This window comes from Oreochromis aureus, linkage group 11 (genome assembly GCF_013358895.1).
Source record: "Oreochromis aureus strain Israel breed Guangdong linkage group 11, ZZ_aureus, whole genome shotgun sequence".
NCBI classification, from domain to species: domain Eukaryota; kingdom Metazoa; phylum Chordata; class Actinopteri; order Cichliformes; family Cichlidae; genus Oreochromis; species Oreochromis aureus.
In genome coordinates, this window is record NC_052952.1 from 798,059 (window position 1) to 820,543 (window position 22,485).

General features: G+C 41.2%; 1 protein-coding gene across 1 annotated transcript in view; it reads left to right on the plus strand.

Moving 5' to 3' along the window:
• The window catches only part of grik2 (glutamate receptor, ionotropic, kainate 2), a 288,770-nt gene that overhangs the window by 144,157 nt on the left and 122,128 nt on the right, over positions 1–22,485 (plus strand). The window contains 1 exon segment of the mRNA XM_039619454.1: positions 13,686–13,829. Within this exon segment, the coding sequence (XP_039475388.1) occupies positions 13,686–13,829 (144 nt within the window).

A 22,485-nucleotide genomic window follows, 5' to 3' on the forward strand; every position in this document is an offset into this window, starting at 1 on the left:
CAGCTTTTAGCAGTTCAGCACTTTTGTTTTCAGGTTAAAAATTCTGTATTTTTCATCTCATTCAACATTTTTAACTTAAATTCAGCAATTAATTCATTTCAGTGCATACATTCAGATTCAAGCATTCACACTGCAGTTTCTTCAGAAATTGCACTTTCTAGTTGCTTTTTGTCCTTGTCACGTTTTCAAAGTCTAACCAATAAATATATTGTAAAACCACCTGCTGTCTCTGTTCTGGGTTTCTGCACCTGAGTCCAGTTTTGATACTGACCACTCGGTCCTGTGACACAGCTGGCTCCTTTCAATGTGGAGGAGCAGTGGCTCTACTCTTAGCCCCTCCCAAATGACTGAACTGCTCACCCTATTGGAAGGAAGAGCACCTTCACCTTGCAGAGAAAGAGAAAGATTGTATCCACAATCTCGTTTTTTTTTTTTTTTTTTTTTTAAAGAACTAGCAATAACAGCATTAATATCAGGCCAGGTTAACAGTGTTTTCTCACCTCCATCTGGTGGCACAGGCACTGGGTATCAATTAAAATGCAAATAGAATAGAATACCCCTTTATTTTTATTGTATACATACAACAAAATTGTGGGTGCCCCACACCAACTATGCAATAATAAAATATAAATACTAAGAGAGGAGGAATATATACAAATAAGAGGAAGGCACATATTAGAAGAGCAGGATTCAAAGTGCTTGGAAGCAGTCCAAAGGACTTTCATTTTAAAGGTCTGAGTGCAATCTGTGTGGGATGAGGCTTACTCAGACCATGGCTCAGATTGGTGGATGGGTGGGCAGGCGTGAGGTGTGTCGGGGGTGGGGGTTGTTTACACTCTGAATGGCTCAGGGGAAGAAGCTGTTTGTGAGTCTGGAGGTGTAGGACCTGATTAACCAGAGGTGCTCACCAGTGGGCAAACAGGTGGTGGGCAGGATGCAAGGGGTCATCTGTGATGGCCCTGGTTTTCCTGGGAAAGGCAGAAGGCAGCCAGTGATGTTTTGGGCATGACCCTCTGCACAGCCTTCCTGCTCTCAGTCGTGGCCCCCGAGTACAAAACACCAGGCTGAAGGAGAGCACGCGCTCCACTGAGGAGCGGTAGAAGGCCAGCTGCAGTTTCTGATCCAGGTTATTCTTCCTCAGGACTTGGAGGAAGTGCAGCCGCTGTTGGACCTTCTTTACCAGGGTGTGGATGTTGTGGGTCCAGGTAAGGCTGTCTGACATGTGGGTGCCCAGAAGCCTGGATGTGGAGACAGATTCCACATATTCTCCATTTATAATGAGAGGGGAGCTGACCTGTCTGTGCCTTCTATAGTCCAGGAGAAGTTTCAGGTTATTTTCTGAGCACCAGGACAAGTCCTCTACCTCTGCCATGTACGCTGTCTCATCTCAATCAGACATGAGCCCATCCAAGGCGGTGTGGATGGGCTCATGTCTGATTGAGCCCATCCTGTACACCACCGGTGTCACGGTGGTGTACAGTCATATGTGTACAGTAGTTTAGATCATTAGTAGTTTCAGTTCACCGCTCTGTTTAGCTAGGCATTGCTTTAGGCTTAAAATTTTAGCCATTAGAGAAAAAAAGATCATTACAGCTACTTTCAATACCCCGATTAATCTTTCTGAGTTAACATTTGAGGGTTTTATAGTCTTTGAATAGAGCAGCATTATTTCTGTCATGAGGTAAAGATGAGTCTTTCCTTTTATATCATTTGAATTCTTACAGATCTCATGTTTTTCTTTCTTTCTTCTTTTCTGTTTTTACAGTGAATAATGCGCAGGTTTATGTATATAAACTGTCTGGCCTGAATTTGTCTTTTTAAGTCCATAGCACCATACTGACTCATCATGTGGGATAGGAAGTGAAAGGTGGATGGAAATAAAACAGGAGTGTGAGGGCATTCAGACTGAGGCTGGCTGGTGAGAGCAGATTTTAATCAGGCAGGCTGGTAGCAACAGCAGCAAGGCCCCAAGGGCCCAGGCATCACATCACATTATAACCCAGCCCAAACAGAGGCGCCAAAATGGCCAGGCCTGAAATAACAGATAACCCTGCCAAATCACATCATCATCCAACCCGCTGTGGTCTTAATCTGCCTCATCCTCCTGCACTAATGAAGCTAATGGAGGGAATAAGCGACATGCTCTTTCTTCTCTCTCCCTTTCCCAGTCAATATCATCTCATTAATGGCATTGCTGCTCGTGTTGGAGAGAAGATCTGAAATGGTTTTTTGTTTTGTTTTGGGTTTTTTTTGCTTGCATTTCTTTTAGGCTACAAACTTGAAAAAGTAGAAACAAACAAATATCCAAATTGTAATGCTCTGTAGCTGTATGAGGCTGTGACAGAGATGAGAGAGGTATAGTCTTTGAAATGTTTAAATTACACTTTTGTATTAATGACTCAGTCTAATGTATTATTTAATGCATGTCTTTGAGCATATTCACACCTATAGGTCATTTACTCTAGCCATAGTTAATGAGCTTCAAAAGTATCAAACCTGTCTTTGCTCATGATAGAAATTACAGCTAATGTGGAGCCAGAGACGTCAGTACTTCACATACATCCTGTGATTATGTGAACACTGCTAAAGGGTGTTCCTACGTCGTGCATGCTTCTGTTTATTGTGTTTGAGTCCGTTAATCTAAGCTGTTCATATGCAACTTTGATTGTTTTGATATTGCGTTGTTATGCTCTTAGGCAGCCTTGTGTTTATTGCTGCAGTTGAAATAAGGAAAATTGCTTTTGTGCCAAATGATTTTATTGCATGCCAGCAAGTTCCTAATGTAGTGTTGATTTTGCTATGTGTACAGTAGCTTGTATACAAACAGATATCACAAACATTACTTTTTCAATATGCTATTGGAATAAGTGGTATTAAGGGTTATTCCTGAAAGTGGTAGGTACCCTAATCCCAACCTAATAATAATCTAATAATCCCTAATCCTGTGTTATCAGATTATGTGATTTTGGGTTCTTGAGAATTGTTTTCCCAAACCTTTTCCTTTTAAAACTGTATTTTCTTTCTTTCTTTCTCTGAAACCTAGCATCAAATTTATTACAATGGATGTGACCTTAAATTGTTAAACCACCATATAATTAGTATTATATAGTTTCATATAATTTGGTTTTGCATTCTTGATTCTGAAAGCTAGTTTGGGTTAATGTTTATGTTGAATCAACAAACCTTTGCCTCACACAAATCAGTTGCTATGATTAATGGGCGGCTAGCATGGCATGGCAACTTGCAGAAGCAGATCCTTAAGCAGCACCAATAAATATATCATGTGTAACTCTTACATGATCAGGTATTCCAAACAAATTGGAATGCCTGACACAGATTTGATAAAAATGTATCAATCAACAATCCATAAATTTGCTAAATTAACTAAATTAACCATGGGACAGTTTATAGTTCGATATATGAGCCTGTCACTGAAGGTCACTCTGTCTGCAAGACTGTCACCATAGGCCTACATGTAACATACACATGTGTGACATATATTTCTATGCTTTTCTGATTGTAATTAACAAACTGTGTCTGTCTGCGTATGTGTTTAGAAAGTACTGCAACTTTTTGTAAATCACCCAGAAAACTAACCACGCCTATCAGCAGTGTTATTGTGTCATAGTAGGGTTTCACATGGAAACTCTCTCCATGCCCTGTAATATGATATATTCATGATATACAGTATATGGTTTCTTGAATTTTCTTTTCAAGGTCAACTCTTGTTGTGACGTTTAAAGATAATCCGTTAAAATCGTGTTTGTAATATAAAGTTTGTAATGAGTTTCAATCATTTGATTTAATGTGACCTTCACCTGATTTTCACCACAGTGAAAGTGTCTTGAGCAGTTATTGGTATCTAGTTTTAAATAATATCCTCAAAACTGTTGATGCTAGAGTGCTAGCAAACAGACAAACAGACAGTTACATACTCCCTCCCTTCTGGGGGATGGACATTACAGTCAGAAAGCTAGATGATATATGTGGGGAAACAAAAGCAAAATGTAAAATAAACTTTAAATTAAAAACTGAAACATTTGAACTCTCCCTATTCCCGTATAGTTTCACAGTCTGCTTTGTCTTGAGCTTTGTTCCTTTAGTGAGGAAAAACCAAGATATCCTAATAAAAGTACTGCATTTGCAGTACATTTACAAGGCTCTAAAAATAACTGGCACTAATTGTGAATTTGATGGGACTATATTGTAAAGAAGTCAAGGATGGTGTAACATGAAACCCTCTTTGTCAGGCCATAACTTTGTCAGAAGCTTGTCAGCAGGATTTTGGACTAAACTGTTCACGGATGTATTGCTAACATAAGTAACAGGAGCTCACAGGGTCATAATGGAAGGAAATAAATGTTCCCAGTATTTGGACAATGAGGATTTTTTTTTGTATTTTTTTATATGTACTCTCACAATGGATTTTAAATCAATCAAGATGGGACTGTAGACTTTCTGCCAATTTATACAGCCTTCCATTTAAAACACTTAATAGTAACTGGAGATCATTTTACACATAAGGATGGCTGCCTGAAGTTTAAAGTCCATGGACATCACAAACCGCTGTGTTTCCTCCCTTGAGATGCTCTGTCAGGTCTTTATTATAGCTGCCTTCAGTTGTTGCTTGTTTGTGGTTCTGTCTGCCTTCAGCTATGTCTTGAGTAACTAAAGAACCATGTATATGTCTAGATTCATGCTGCTGCATCTAACAACTATTAAATCCTCAGTAAACCACAGAACAGATATACATGCTCATGCCCGAAAAAATTCCTCCACCATGACAATGTTTAATCCAGAGCTGAATTCAAAATCCTGCTCCTCACATACAAGGTCTTAAATAATCAGGCCCCGTCTTATCTTAATGACCTTGTCAGGGAACGAAACCGTCAAACAATGAAAAAAGTCTCAGTCCAACAGTTCAGAAAGTTCAGTGGCCCAACTGCGACTCCTGCAGTGGCCACATAGGAGTCCCACAAGCCAACCACGGTTCCAGCGGTGGCGGCAAAACAATTCTGGTGGTCAGCCCGGTAGGCGGCATTGCTGGCGAGATCCTTCTGGTGCCCTGTCGCGGGTCCGGCAGCAGCCAAACAGTTCTGGTGGGCGGCCGCAGATCCAGTGACGTCGACATAGCAGCTCTGGTGGCAGACCCCGGGTCCAGCTTTGGCTGGGAAACATACCCTGGCAGGCCGCGTGACCTGCCACGGGTCCGGCGGTGACGTTGCGTGTAAGGCAACCTGGGACGTTGACGTGCAAGCCATGCTGGATGTGGATGTGAATGGTGAGGAGCGCTGGCGGCATGGACACTGCTTCCTTGTTGACAGCAAGGCCGAGTCAATAGAAATGGTAACCTCTTGTTCATCTGTTTTTTGATCATCTGTGACTGAATTCATCAAAACAACAGTGCAGTGATTAGCGTTGCTGGTCCATGGTCAGCTGATCATGCTGAGACAGTTGAGGAGATGTGTGATGATGATGCCGTAATGGATGTCGGAAGGTGGAGCAGTGGCTGGCGACCGGTAAACCATCCGCTGGTGCTGTGAATACCAGGTTGCAAGGGCTTCTAGGAGGGCAGGTGGACTCTCCCTGCCTGGACTGCCCATGCCAAACAGTTTGAATCTGTGACTTGCTCTCAGAGCGAAATCATTTCCGGGAAACTCTGGGGATGATAGGAATAATTAAAAAAGACTACCTGTAAGTGTCTTTTGTACTTACACTCCATCAATAATCGCACAGCTGCGCGAGCATTTCCTCCTCCGTAGTGAAACCTGAGTCTGCTGGGTCCACTGTGGCTGGATCATTCTCTCAGGGAATGCGAGGAAAGTAGGACCCAAATGCAGGACTCCCTGTGAGGAATGCAGTGCATTATTTACTCACTCACATTATTTACTTACTTACAGTGAAATCACAACAAGATGCAGACTGAATTCTGTGTGTGCTTCCGGTGAATGTGTGTCCCTGACTCCCATGCAGTATCTCCTCCCAGTGACTATGGTCCATGTTTCCACTCTCTCCGTTTCTAAATCCTGTGTGCTTGCTCTGTCTTCCCGTTTCTGCGATCCTGCAGGAAACCACAAAAGCAGCCGTAAGAAACTACTCTCTAACGGCAAACAACACACTTCCAAACATCTATGTTCACTGGGTAAACTGTCGGTTTCTCACTCAGCGATCCAGCGTTGATGGGAGCTCAGCCACTCTGTTAAGAAGCTACTGAGATGAGGCTGATTAGCTGCAGGTTCCACGGCGGGAACACACTCGACAGCTCCGGAATCACACAGAAACCAGGACACCAACATACACGTAAAAAGGGAAACAAGGGACAACAGCACAATACATACGCATGGCAGGTCACGCTGCAAGGACCGCCAACCCAAGATAAACCAGCAAATATAAACAAGTCCATAACTACTCATTAACCCTGGGTCCACAGATCCAGGTCCTTGACAATCCTTGTAGTACCATATCACATTATTAGAGCACTTCGCTCTCACACTGCAGGCTTACTTGTTGTTCCTAGAGTATTTAAAAGTAGAATGGGAGGCTCTCTTCCACAGCATGTCTTTATCCTGTCTTCCTACCCCCACACCAACTGGTCGCAGCAGATGGCCCCGCCCCTCCCTGAGCCTGGTTCTGCCGGAGGTTTCTTCCTGTTAAAAAGGGAGTTTTTTTCTGTTCTATCATTGTAGGGTTTAACTTGCAATATAAAGCGCCTTGAGGCAAATTGAACTGAATTGACTGAGATATGATACGATATGCTCTGGATCATGAGCTGTTCAGTTCCTTCTCCATGCTTTGTACTCCCCATTATGTTAGTAAAACTTAGACTTGGTTTCATCTGTTCAAAGTATTTATTTCCAGAACTGGGAAGGCTCTTTACATTTGCCCGGTCCTAATTTTTATGTTGAGATTGTCCAGTTGATTGTCCAGATGACACCAATGGTATTCAAAGATAACATAGGTGTCATCACTTCAGTGGTGGAACTTGTCCAACAGTATGTGTGTGGCTTTCCTGGGAAATGGTTTTCTGTATTTTTTATATTCATTAAATTGTTTAAAAGAACAGAAAAACATGCTTAGCTTGTGCGTATCTGCCATCCCAAGTATGTTACTTACTTGTAATTAAACAGTTTATGTTAAAAAAGCCATTTTTGTCACATCTGTTTTGACTATAGATGCTGTTGATGATGTTTTGATTAAAGAGACAAAGATTATTAAACTCAGAAGGGTCATATAAATGTAATTAAACTCCAGGGGTTAACAGTCTTTTGCTTAAGGAGTAATAAGCCTGTGACGTGTTACAATGTATTTATTTGTTTTGTTTTTTTCATGGAAATGACCAAATGTGTTTGTTGAATCAGGACTCAAGCAGAGATATGAACAGGTGACGGCCTGATTTTTCTTTCCATCACAATATTCCTTCATGCCCTGCATACAAATATTCATGACATATCAGTACAGCTTGTGTGTACAATGCTGAGAAAAGCAAAAATAGCTGATGGCTGTGAGTGACCTAGTCATGACTAAGGCCTCTGAGAGATTCCAAAAGAGTACAAAACATGCTCAATTTTTAATCCCTTTAAGTAGCTGGAAGCCGGGGCTGAAGAGTCACAGTGCAATGAGGGAGGGAGGCTACTAAGCTGCCTTGGATCATTAGTTGAGGGCTAAACTTTCCTCCTACACACACACAAACACAAACCCCCTATACCCAAGTTCTCTGTGCTGCTCCCAAGTGCACCCTTATATCTCAAGGTGTTTATGTTTCAATCAAAAGAGCCACAGCAGTGTGACCACAGCGTTCTGCATGACTAGCAAAGCTGCAGCTCCAACAGCCGTCCCTCACTGCTTCAGGAATCAGCCATTACCCCCCACCCTCTGTTTTTTGTGGTATAACAAGTCTCGACTCTGGAAATTTGCTATTGGCTTTGTGTCCCACTTTCTGTGAGGAACTTCAAAATAAATCCATCACTGTCCCCCGTGGAGAAATGTTAAGAAGGGATAGAATCGACCTCTGCCTGTTTTTTCCTATTGTTTGAACATCTGTCACATGCAATATGGCTTGTACAGTTGTGATAGAACATTTTGCAACAATACATCTCATGGCTGTGTTCCAGTGTTATTTCAGAGAGTCTGTGGAAATAAACAGAGTCTAAAGTCTAAATTTATTCATATATATGTTTGTTTCTCTGAATGTGAATCTCTACTAAAACTTTTAGTGGCAATTATCAGGTCAGCAGGCTTTTTTTTTCAAACACTGTGGGGTTATATGAGAAATGCATGTGTGTAATTCTAATCATCACTTGAGTCTGGTCAGTGAGCCAGTGCGTTTATCCTTTGTTATGCCAGTTTTCCTAACCCTGTTATGAACCTTTATTCTCAAGTTAGCTTCTCTTCCTCCCTGCAAGGGAGCATGCATTTACTGAAAGCAGGCTGCAAAAAAGCTTCAGGAAATTATCAGCCCATCCCCAGTGTGGGGAAAGCTGTTTCTTGCCATTTTGTTTCCATGGCAATGTTGATGAGCTGGTTGTTTAGTAGGGATGTGGGTTGGTGGCTTGGGGTGCAGGGAACCTTTGCAGCTTCCAAGTCAACCTGGGTATTTTAACAATTCATAAAAGTGCTGAAATCAATCTGAGCTTAGGAGATTTAATTAATCTTCCTAACTCTCAGAGTGAAAGAAAGAGAGGGGAAGAGATGGAATGAGAGAGGGAGAGACAGGTGGAAAAATAGACAGTGTAAGGTTTAACGCTCATATTGGCTGACACAAGGGAAAAGCAGCTTTTAAAGCATTTAGCTGTAATTTCATTCAGGAGTGACATAATTGATTTTAATGAGATGTTTATAGAGTGAAGTGCCGGTGTTGCTAAATCATTTGCAAGTCTGCCTGACGGGTACTTGTGAGGCTCGCACCAGGGAGAAGCAGAGAGGCACACAAACCTCTCCTGCCAGAACTCCTCCAGCAATTCTCAGCTCATCTTTACTCTTTCCTGCACACCACTTAATACATTTGGCTTCTTCTTATTTTAATTAAGAGCATATTTAAATTAAATACTTTTTTATGACTTTGATTAGGCTTTTGTCCTGCTGACTTCTGTACATAGCATACATGGTGTAACTGACTGACAGGGTGTCACATTGCTATTATGAGTTCCCTCTGGGCCTGTGTGCTTTATGACAGAGAGAATACATGGCATCATCGCAGAGTTGCAGCTCCTGCCCTCAACACTAAACACTGCCTGCAATGAAAATGGCAGTCGAGCTGATTCTTTCCATTCAAAAGCACAAAGTAGTGTTGACTAAAGCGCCCATTTACAAAGGTACAGCCCGCTGAACGGTCATTACGATTTCATATGCACGAACAGTATCACTTCTCCACCCACTGCCAGGCTTTGTTGTTTTGGGATAAAAACAAATGTGTTTTTTAGGTAGCAGAGTGACGACTCCACCACAGATTATTTAAATACATAATCTGAATTGTCTTCCTTTTTTCAGTATTAGGACCGAATGATAGCACGCCTTCTGCATATCTGTGTATGTGTGGAGTTCTCCCTGTGATTGTCCGGGTGTTACATTAGCAATACTGTGTTCAAGGTACACAAAATATCAAGTACATCTAGAATATATTGCAGGAAGCCTGCAGTTACACACAGAATATTATAGTATAGTTTTACAAAATAACATATGTGAGTCACTGAAACTTGACGTTTAGGATATGACCTGCAAACAATAAGCCACCATTTTAGATTGTATTCTGATGCACAATATACACAATATACACAAATCATTGGATATCAGGATTCCAATCATTTCCATGGCAACAGGTGTGAAAAACCAAGGACTGCTTCTACAAACAGGGTAAATGTTACAAAAGTGTTGAAACTGAGAAACACAAAATGATACTCATCAAACTATATGCATCAGAAAACAAAGAAATGATATAAAGTCTCTCTAGTAAATTTATGATACATACATTCAGCAGCCACTTTACTGCGTAGGCCTGTTCAACTGCTCGTAATCCAAATATCTAATCAGGCAATCACATATCTTTCTCATAATTTTCTCCAGAGCCAATCACTACAGACCTCCAAACTTCATGTGGCCACCAGATTAGCTCAAGAACAGCGTTTAGAGAGCTTCATTGAATGGGTTTCCATGGATCAAGGCTTACAGTGCAGTGATGTAAAGCACGCCAGCACTGGACTGTAGTGCAGAGAGGACACGTCCTCTGGTGTTACAAGTCTGACAATCCGATGGTTTGGTGGTTGCCAGGAACGCGGTACTGGTCTGACTGCATTGCAACGGTACAGTTTTGTGCAGATGCTGATGTGGGATTGTTTTTCAGGAGTTGAGCTTAAAATCAGAGGGTTGGTGTTGAATGTTCTCAGTCCTTCAGGTTGGATGGCAAAAGAGAAATTCTGGAGCAAGTTGGATGAAGTGGTAGAGAGTGGGCTGATCCCCCCACAGGATGGACAAGACTAGAAATGGTTTCAACTTTAAAAGGACTTGGTTTGGGTTAGAATAAATGACAGTTTATGTTACAATGATTGCTGGTTCTTTTATAACTCTTTCTTGGTTGCCATAGTGACACATCACTGCTTTGACAACCTGTGTACTGCATGCATAAAATATATTCCTTAATGGAATGCATTTTTAAAAACTTTATGTTCTCAAAAAACGAGAAAAACCCCACAAATATGTTGCTATCTCCCATTTGCTGTTAGATTGCACTGATAGCAGTTCTGTAATCAGAGTGGATCATAATCATCCTATCGCTTCAGAAGAATAGTGTGTTAGAGTATGCTAACCCCCAGCACACAAGATCAACAGCCTCCATTTGACACCTACACTAAAATAAATTCACACTCCCATTTGCCTCAACACCTTCTTCTAACACAGATTATTAGTACCTCACACTCCCTCAGGCACACGCTCAAGCCAGTTTGCATTTTGAAAAGCTCATTGACTATCATGGATTTAAGTGCATCCCTGGACTGTTCCTATGGATATGAATATAGCTGCACACAGCCACACATGAACAAACAAAAACACACATGTATTCTTAAGCTGCAACACTGTGATGCTCAATCAGGGCACAAATGGGGGAAAATGATGGGTTTGGTAGGTTTGTTGTTGTGGTTTTTTTCCAGTAGGACAAAGCCCAAGCACCCTAGGGTACGATTTCTGTGCAACAACTGTGGAGAGCTGTTGTGATTGCTTTTCAATCAAGCGAGAGAAACGCTAATTTAACCCTTTTTTTTGCAAGGAACTGCTGAATTATAGGCTTCATTTGTGAAGTGTGGATGACTGGCACTTTCTGTTAGCAGCAGCAGAGGTCTCCTATTTGGACCGACTGTTTACTGTCAAGAATTTAATGTAGAAATATACAGACAGAAATAGAGGCGGTGACGTCTTCCACACACAGTCTGTGAACCTTTTGTCAGCAAATATCAAGCTTTGTTATTGTTTATTGTTTATTGTTTCAATGGTTTGTTGTATCTGTACAGGGCTGGACTGGCCATCGGGCATACCGGGCATTTGCCCGGTGGGCCGCTCGTGATTTTTCGTTTTTATGGGCCGATGGGGTTTTATTTCCTTTCTTTTTTTTAACGGTATAAATGAATGGTGGTGGATTGGCCAGTTGGTCATGATCGACTCTGGGCTGGACCAATTACAGCCGAGGAGGTCGAACTTTTAAGTTGAGGTGAAAAGGAACGCTATTTGTCCCATAATACTTAAGCTAGAAAGTTGCTAATTCAATCATGAAACTGATCAATGATCAGCTGATCGGCTTTTCTCTCTGGGCCAGAAAGAGGAAACCAGCGGATGTCGCGCTAAACAACAGCAGCACGTTTAAGCTTGATCAGCTGTTGTTAGAATTTATTTAATATTAATTTCTAGTATCAGCTGATGTTTGCTGGAGCCACAGCTGTAAAAGCTGCTGGTCATGATATCGGTTTGGATATGTGGTGAGGGGGAAACATGAAGATGAAACCAGGAGATGTCCTTACTGAATCATCAGAGCTGAACAGGTGATGGAGAAACAGGTTTACCTTTTAGGTGATATGAATGAGTTGAAGGGAAGTTATGAACTGTTTCTGAGAGACAAATAACACCAGGATCCTTTTCTAAGTAGCTGACAGCTGGTAACTGTGCAGGGGCGGGTCTAGCAAAGTCATGCCAGGGGGCCAGGTAGGGCATTAACAGGGAGAGGGGGGCACAAAGACATACTTTTCTTTCTTATTCTCATTTAAAATGTCTCGCTTTTAATAAATAATTATCTGAATCTTACAACCAAAGTTTTAATCTGATGTAAAATTTATAGAAATCCATTATTGTATTCAGTAAATATTAAGTCTAATATACCCTAGTAAGTTATAGTATTCTTTCCTTTGGGAAGGTACCATCTGTGCAGTCTGCAATGATGTTGAAGAAAGATGTTGAACCTATTTAATTACTGGAGAAAAATAATAGATTTCTGTGCATTTATTTTATACGTGCATTAAATTAAAATCGGTTTTGTCAGTTAAGCATCTTGAGGCAGAGGGTGGGGGAGTGGTTCCCTATTGTTTTTCCTTTTCTGTTTTTTGCTGGGAGTTGGCAATCCTATTAGTTAGGTATATGTAATTATAGGGTTAGGGTTAGGGTTATGTAATTATTGGCAGGGGTGGCTGTAGTTAAGGAAGTAGAGGAGGTCACCTACTGATTGGAAGGTTGGTGGTTCGATCCCTGGCTCCTCCAGTCTGCATGCCAAGTATCCTTGGGCAAGATACTAACCCAAAGTTCCTCTCCGATGCATCCATCGGAGTGTGAATGTGTATGAATGTTGTTAGAAAAAAGCACTCGGTTTAGAGTCAGTGCTAGTGAGAATGGGTGTGATTGGGTCAATGTGGCATGTTGTATAGAGCGCTTTGAGTACTCCGGGAGAGTAGAAAAGCACTATATAAGAATCAGTCCATTACCATTACTTTCAACCATCATGTTCCCCACTGCTGGAGTCAGGTCCTCTCAGAGCTTAGATATGTGTAGGACTTTTCGTTTTTCCACTTCTTTACATACCTTATTTATTTTGTATATTATTCAAACTTTTTTTTAATTTTCCCCATCATTTTTATTTTGGCAAATGTCTCACCTCTTTAAAAGAACAGCTTAGTTGGATGTAAACAAATACTTATTCATTGCTCATTTATTACTGGAAACCTCACTGGGTTTGTGTATCTCGAATTGTCTCCTTGTTGTGGCTTTTTTTTTAGGTTCTGCTGACTAGCAAGATTTAGAGTTGCATTTAATAAATTTCATTTAATAAGCTTTTTTTCGATGAAATTGAGAGATACACAGTGTACGTTCACATGAACCTGGAAATCCTCGAGTTTGTTTTAATATTCTTCTTTTATGTCAGATTTATTTCTATATTACTATTTTGTTTCCCCTGTCAGAATATATTGCTTATGGCAAGCCGTTTTCAGAAGTCTCTTATCAGTTCATAAGACACTGGCAGTAAAATATTCAGGGCATGCCTATGGCATGAAATATGCAAATCTATATGTGAGCTTTGATGTGAGGCGTTGATTTGAGCTTCACGATATTGATATTTCCCTTACTTTGAACAAATCTTTGCTGGTGGTACGAGCTAATGTGTCATGTGCTGTATTCCCAGTTAATGATCGTTTCTCCCTCTTTGTCTTGGTTTGCAGACGGATGCTGCACTGATGTATGATGCTGTGCACGTGGTGGCCGTTGCTGTGCAGCAGTCTCAGCAGATCACTGTCAGCTCATTACAGTGCAACCGACACAAGCCATGGCGTTTTGGAAACCGCTTCATGGCCCTCATCAAAGAGGTAGATGCTTGTCTACCTGCTCTCCATTCTGTCTTCCTCCTTAATATACACAACACCTTCGCACAGAAAACACACACTCTCAGGAAAGCTGACAGAAACAGCATGTAAATAAGGCTTAGGCAGTCAAGAAGAAAGGGAATATGAATAAATAGAAATTATTTATCCGTGTATTTATTTATATGGAAATAATTTTTCCTAGCGTCTGTACATGCCTACACCCCTGAGGAGGGCAGCCATCTTGGGCCGGCTGTCTGAATTTCAGCATTAATCATCCAGGCGGAAACAAAGACACTGCATCATCTGAATTTCTGTTAATTGCTCCAGCAGTTTGCAGCTTTGCAGAGTTTGGAGCATGTGTGAAGCCAGATGAACAATCTACAGCTTCCTGTCTGTGGAAAATTTGCAGGTTATCAGCCTATATTTAGGGCCTGGTAACCCTCTAATCTCCTGTAGTTTGCAGAGATCTTGGGAAAATTCCTGAGACTTTGAGTAGAGAGTTGAGAAACACATGAGAACCATGCATGTACTTTTATTCTTACAATATGTACAATATTCTAACAAAATAATACAAAAAGTGCCTTGAAATGAATTGAATTGACCGCAGTTGAATTTTATTAAATATCCAGATTTTAGTATGCTTACAGAAGCAGTCAGATGATAGTTACCAGACAGTTGTAAGAAATGTATGAAATGTATGCATAATTTTCATGATTGGACCACATATTTCATAACTTCCATAATATTAGTCATTGGTTTGGCATTCAGACCCTCAAGGCATTATTGGTTTATTTTTTTAAACAGGACATCACAAATTGAGTTATGGATTAAGAAACCTAGGACAATGGTTTCTTAATGACATCAGTGGGAGAGTTCTGAGGCAAAAACCATAAACTCAAAAAAGCAGTGAAGCCAAACGTTTGTTTTGACCTCGAGACTTCCAGTCCATACTTGGCACAGATGTTTCTGTATACTATGCTGTCCACTTGGTAATGGCGTTCCATGTATGCCCTGCTTGCTGGCATCTTGCACCCTGCTGTTATGTGCTGGATCGTCTCAGTGGCAGCCTGCACCTGGGGTCTTGCCTCATGTGGTAGACCCTGCCCTCTATGGATCTTCTACTTTGAGCTAGTTCCTGTGCTGCCATGAACAAGCCTCTTTGCAGGTATTTGGTGGTTGCCGCTTTCCTAGCGACCTCTTCATGGTTTCCATTTGCCTGTGGAATTCCCAGGTACTTGCCTTCTGGTAGAACGATCCTCTCAGTTCTGACTACCTTCCCTCTCTTTGGTACCATCAGACTACTCTTCTGCAGTCCAAATAACATTCCAAGGTCATTGCTGTATATGCTGGTGGTGTGGACCAGTGAATCAATGTCTCATTCACTCTTGGCATACAGCTTGATGTCATCCATGTACAGGAGGTGGCTGATGATTGTTCCATTCTGTAGTCGGTATCCACAGCCAGTCTTCTTCATAATCTCACTGGCCTTCTGTCAGCCATTCTGGGTGTTTCTCATCCATTAGCTGCTGGATCATTTGTGCTGCCAGACACTCGAGGAGTGCAGTCAGCTTTTTCAGCCAGTAGGCCTGAATCATGTCGAGGCCTGCTGCTCTTCATACTGGAGACGTGTTCGTGGATGTCTGCTACTGTGATTCTTACTGGACCTTGTTCAGGGAGTCCCACAAAGTTGATTTTGTTCATCTGGACGTAGACCATTGATCAACAACCACTGATCAATGGCCATGAGTACCATTCACAGAGAGTTGGGGAATGGCTGCAATCACAGCATTGTAAGATGGTGACAGATGTACCCTTAGGCCCCCTCTTCGATTCAGAGATGGTCTTTCCCTTTTCATGTAAATGGCCTCCTTGACTCCGCCCTCAAACCAGTGCTCCTCCCTGTCCAGGATGTGTACATCCTCATCATTGAAAGAGTGTCCACTGGCCTGTAGGTGTAAATAGACTCCTGACACATACAGGATCACTATGGGTTTTCTCTTAGGTAGCGGTTGTCCTTCTCTCCTGGATCAGCTGGAGCTTTCTTTAGGTGCCTTCTCAGCTCTGACAAAAGTCCAGCTGTGGCTGATCGGACACACCCCTCTTACACACTCTTCACACTCCTGCCATCTGGAAAAAGGTACCGAAGCATTCGGGCACACACATCCAGACTGTGCAACAGCTTTTTTCCACAAGCCATCCGTCTCCTCAACAAAAAGGGATTGGACTGATAAACACACACACACACACGCGCGCACACACACACACACACACACACACACACACGCTATCACTCAGCTTAACTCAACTACCTCAAAGCATTGAGACTGGACTGACTAATCAACACAAGTGCAAACACACTGACCTACACCACCAAACTATCGTACACACCAACCTGTAAATGCTCTTTTGCACAATATTATTACTGGATTTTTTGCACTAACTTCTTTACTTCCTAATTTTTGCTGCTACACTAAGGAATGTTTACTGTTCCTCCACTACCTAGCTACTACCTACCAAGTGTTTCCTTAGATAGTTAGATAGTTAGTTTTTGTTAATTTATGTTGTAATTTATGTTAGGTCAGTCTGTCTTGTCTCTGCTAGCCAGCTAACTAGGCCTCTTAGTTAGCTAGTTTAGTATTTTCTGTTAATTTATGTTGTAAATTTATGTTGCATGTAGCACCTTGGTTCTGGAGGAACGTTGTTTCGTTTTAACTGTATATGTTTCGTTTTAACTGTATATGGTTGAAGTGACAATATAGAACGCACAGAAGCAGTTGCTCAATGAACAGCTGAGACAAACAAATTTTACCATTGGCATGCTAAAATCCAAAGAGGAGCAGATCTGACACAGGTTTACAATGCTAGATGAGAATACTCATCAAAAGATGTTTGAATTCACTGACAGGGCTCATCTGGCCTAGCATAAAAAGTCTAAGACCAGGCAACAAAGAAAGTTTGACTTATTTGTTGTTTGTCAGAAACCACAGCAAAATACAGAGAGTGTCCTCAGCAGCCAGAAGAGAGAAGGATGCCACACAGAGGATGTGGACAAGTTGGTGAAGAATTTCTCTGACAGACAACCCAAGCAGAGAAAAGCAACCTTGCAAAAGGGTTGAACTTTGCTGTGACACTGAGATAAATCCCGCTAGTGGAACTGATCACAGCCACAGAAACAGCAATTCGGAACAACAACATTGTAGATGTGGAAGCAGAGCAACTACAGACAAAAGTTTCAGCCTGTCTCAGTGCGAAGCCCCCAGCATCCAACATTTCACTCACATCACTTAGTAATGACAACAACATTATCATCCTTCCAGTAGACAAGGGTAGGTTCACAGTATTGCTAAACCAGAAAGACTATCATAAGAAAATTTTGTCACTGCTCAGTGATGAAAATACTTATGAGCCCCTGAAACGAGACCCGGGATGTGGCTACAGGAAGAGGGTGATAGACTGTCTGAAGCAGTTAGAACAAGGTATGAGGTCCGGTTGATCGGACCTCATACCTCATACCACAGGCTATACCCAGGGGAATCTACTTCAAGTCTGTATGGTTTACCAAAGATACATAAACACGATGCACCGTTAAGACCGATTGTCTGTATGATCAACTCAGTCATCTATAACATCTCTAAGTTTCTGGCTTTGATCCTCAACCCATTGGTAGGCAGCTCTAGGATGACTGAGAACCTTCACAGACATGATTTTAAATTTGATTCTACAGTTAACAGGGGGCCAATGAAGAGAAGTCTGTATATCAGAAATATGCTCTGTCTTGATGTCTTGAAAAGCATTTTGAGTCAACTGAAGACTTTCCAGGGAGTTTTTAGGACATCCAGATATACTAAATTACAGTAGTCCAGCCTAGATGCATGAATTATTTTTCAGCACTCTCTGAGATAGAGATATTGTGCAAGTACAGAAAAAACACTCCTGCATATTTGTTTAAAAAGCACATTGAAGGACAAATTGTGGTCAAGAGATTCCTCACAGCATTACTGGAGGCCAAGGTAATGCCATCCAGAGTAAGAATCTGGTTAGATCCCATATTTCTAAGATTTTCAGGGCCAAGTACAATAACCTCAGTTTGATCTGAATTAAGAAGGAGAAAGTTGGTGGCCATCCAGGTCTTGATGTCTTTAAGACATTCCTGCAGTTTAACTAATTGGTGTTTGTTATCTGGCTTCATTCATCTTCAACTAATACTACAGGAAAATGTTTCTAAAATTTTTAAGATTCACTCTAGGAACCAGGTTCAGCCTTTCTCTGGTTTGTAGTCTTTGGTCTTTAAAATCAGCATCCAGTCAGGTCCAACGTGCTCCTGACTTCAACAACATAGTCAGGCTGTCTGGTGCTTTGCTTTCACACAGGTGAACACAGCTGAAATGAAAGAAGCAGTGGATATTCTCCATCTCCTTCTCATTTAATGAATACTCAGAGCAGCTCCTCGGCGTAATTAGGTGATCAAGTGAAGAGGTGGCTCTCTGTCATTAAGAAAAAACCCAAATGAATTGGCATTTCCATGGAATATTAAAATACCTAGCCTATAAAACAGGGCTGTTACTGGATTAAATCAATAAATACTATTTATTGGTTTAATTATGTTTGCATCTGGCAATAAATATTTCTCTGTTCTGTATCTCTTTTTCTGTCTAATTTTTCTGTTGTGAAGAAAGCTGATATTTTTACACAGTATAAAGTAAAACACCTATGAGTGCCTGAATTAAAAAAAGTTTTTGCAAATAACAGTGGGCCAAAATTCCTTCACAGCAATATGAAAGATCCATTGCCAGTTATCTGGTTTGTATATTATATATATCATATGTTATTTCTGCCAAAGACGGCACAACTAGTTGTTAGGTTGTGTTTTCCATAAAGGGCCAGGTGAGTTTAGATGGCTTTCCCTTGGTTAAAGAATCCATTATTAAAACTGGATTTTGTATTTAATCTTATTATTTTTGTCAAAAATTAAAATGTGTTTCATCTGAAACATGTAAGTATGGCCAATATTCTAAATAAATAAATAATTAATGAGGGGAAAAACACTTTTTCACAGCACTGTATATAACTATAACTAAATCTTCCACGTGAATTTTCTTCTGTCATCAGAAGGCCTGGTTAAACAGAAAAAGGTTGTTTGTTTGTTTGTTTGTTTGTTTGTTTTTAAAAAGTGGGTTTGGCTTTTCCAATCTGCTTGCCAAAGTATCCTTGGCCAAGATACTAAGCCCAAGTTGAACTCCAAAGTTTAAAAGGACTGGTTCTTAGATAGCGCTTCTACATAATCCAAGCACTTCACACAACTTGTACATTCACTCAAGCACTCTCTTCAAAGCTGTTTCTAAGTGCTTCCTATCTAACATTCAAATGCATTCATACTCCAATGGATGCATCAGAGAGCAACTTCAGGGTAGTATTTTGCCCAAGGGTATTTGGCAAGCAGACTGGGATTGAAACACCAACTTTCCGGTTAGTAGGTGACCTGCTCTACCACCTAAGCTATAGCCACCCCGAATGCATCCATTAGAGTATGGATGTGTATGAATGTTAGATAGAAAGGACTTTGGCAGAAAAAGCATTACGAGAACGTTACATCCACTCCCAGTCCATGTTAGAATTTCTTTTAAAGACAGGAAAATAGGGGTAATGTGAACTTACATGCTAGGGTGGGGCCAAGAAACTGCTTGTCAGTTGCACAATTATTTTAGGCCTCTGCAAATGACTAACTCCTTACAGGTTTTTGTACCACTTCAACACTTATAATAAAAAAAAAATCAAATAAATCAAATCTAATCAAAAACATATGGTCCTCACTGTAGTGACTGTATACCAATTAAATGAATCTGTACATTTTAATGAATTCATACAATAAATAAAGTTACCAAACTGAAGACACTTTAAGAGGTATGCCTTGAGTATGAATGAAAAGGGTATGCCTCAGTGCTGTGCTGCACATTTCGTTTTACTAAAGTCACTTTTGGAAGACCTTTGCAGTCATTATTAGCTCTCTGTTTGCCTTTTCAGATATATTTCATGCTTTGAACCACAGAGTATGTTTGAACCGCATTGGTTTTGGAGACCATATTGTGGGATAAAGGCAAAGAAGGTCAGCACAGAGGACTTAACTGTGACTTACACAAATATAGTCAGCCCCTCGCCAAAATGTGTAATAGACACTACAGTCCACCGTCTCCTTCTCTTGCTTTCTCTCTCTAAAGCATGAAATGGAAACACATGTAGAAGTTGTAGTAAGCTGCAGGAGCAGCACAGGCAAATATTTTATTTAAAGCCAACATGAAAATAATCATGACAAAGCATTTAAACAAACATTATATACACATTTATATTTGAATACATTCTAGCCAGATAGCTCAATTGTTTCTGTCAATTTTGGACCCTGGAATGTACTTTATACCTTCCTTGCTCAATAGTGACTTCTTAGCTTTGAATATATGGTCTCCCTCTGCTGGTACTGAAACTTCTTTATGTGTGTCCATTTCACGTTTTGGAGAGGAAAAGCATGAATTGGATAACGAGGACCAGCATCTTTATAGAAAACGTAGACGTATGCAGCACCACCACACTGCTGTGCACTTTGTTTTTGTGTTTTTGTGCAATTTTGTTATGTCTTCCTGCAACACTGATCACTTTCAGTCGTCAGCAACTGATAGATACTGGTCTCAGCCTGAACCCGGACTTTACTTCAGATTGGACCAAAGTGTCCTACCCGAGATTGTGAGACCACCAGGCGCTCCTTGGGTTATTGTTGGGAACAACAAGCAATGCTGACGGTGGTGGGAGAGAAAACAAAAGCGGGGATGCAGAGATGACTATCCCATCCAGCTGAGAAAACAACAACACAAACCTCTTCTTTCATCCATCTTTCTCACCAATGCCAGATTCCTCGCAAACAAAATGGAGGAGCTACAATCAGAGATTTACTACAACTGCTTTGTCTGGAAGCATTGCGTACTGACTGTAACTGAGTCCTGGCTCCATCTGCTAATCCCTGATGTTTCAATGGAGCTATCAGGTAGGCAGACTAATGATTCCAAGGAATTGGACTACTGGGAATCGGTTCTCTAAAGGAACTGGTTCTCGATTCCCATCCCTAGCAGAGGTAGATAATTTGTCCAGCTGGTCCTCAGAAAGTAACCTGAAACTGAACATACTTAAGACAAAAGAACTAATCGTGGACTTCAGGACTTCAAAGACATTACAGGGATATTACATCGTTACTTCACATAAATCATCTTCTTGCCAGCCTTCTTTGAGCCAATCAGCCTCCAATTTGCATGGTTTAAATTCATGCTCTCCATTGTTCTCCCTTTTAGACTACTTGCTTTTTTGGAATTATTATTGTTTTTATAAAAAAAATTTTTTTGTCCTTTTCTGGTTTTATTTGATAGGAACAGTGAAGAGTTACAGAAGAGCAGAGCAAGAGAGAATGTGCAAAGGGCCAAAGGTCAGATTTGAACCCGGGCTAGCCACTCTCAGCCACATGGCATATGATTGCCTGCTCATCCCAGAGAGCTAATCCAGTGCTTTGGCACCATTTTCTTTAACCCTGATGATGATCATGATCCCTGTGTGTGAAGTTCTCCCATGTAATAGCAGGAGTAGGAGATCCTGCATTCCATTCTGTCTAGGCTATAACCGATTCCCTTCTTGGCATTTCTTGCTGCCAACAGTGCTGTGCAATTGAAAGAGCTTGCTTCAGGCTTTTTACATCTGCAAGCCTTTACTATCTGTTTTTAAGCTCTGGTGAGCACATACAGCATGCTCCCCATACCAATCTCTTGTCCAGTCAGCATTGTCACATTGAATGTTCTAACAGCTTCTGTAGAGTATGGTCTTTTATCAATTGAAATGCATAAAGTCACAGTTTTTCCCAAGGAAGGCAGTACCATGAAGGAAAAAAAAAACTTCTCAGGAAATGCAGAATTCCTGAAAAGTCATAGACATAGAACAAGCCTTACACTCCATAACTCGCATTCTTGATCAAATAGCCCTTAACTCAGCAGGGTATTTAACAACCGGGAAATCGAAAGTGTTGATTGCCCAGATCACACTTTTCCAGCCTGAATGCCATTTTGATGTTGTTACTGTAGATCCTAGTGATGTGGTATGGATCAGTGAATCTAAGCCAAGTATAAGCCAGGACACCCAGATCTCCCTCTCCCTGTCTGCCTTCTCAATCTCCTCAGGAGAACACCAAGGTGTTCCCAAGCCAGCATGTCCTGGATCTGACCCAAGGCCTCCTCCCCTTTGGTAGGAGGAGCTCTTAGGAGGAGCTATCCTAGCCAGACACCTAAACCACCTAAATAGGCTACTATTTCTTGGAGGAGTACCGGCTCTACTCTAAGCCCCTCTGAATGGCACAGCTTCTTCCCCTATCTCTAAGACTGAGTGCGGAACCCCTTCAGCCGAGTCTTTCTCTACTGCTTCATTTAGGCGGCTTATATCTGCTATCTCATTGTTTCAGTCATTACTTAAGTCATTTGACCATAGTTAACAGTAGGAACACAGATCAACCAGTCAATCAACGCTTCACTCTTATGCTCAGGTTTTTGCAGCAACAGAAAGCATGTAGTGTCAACATCACTGCAGACCCTACATCAGTCCATCTGCCAATACGCCCGTCCACTCTCCCCTTACTCAC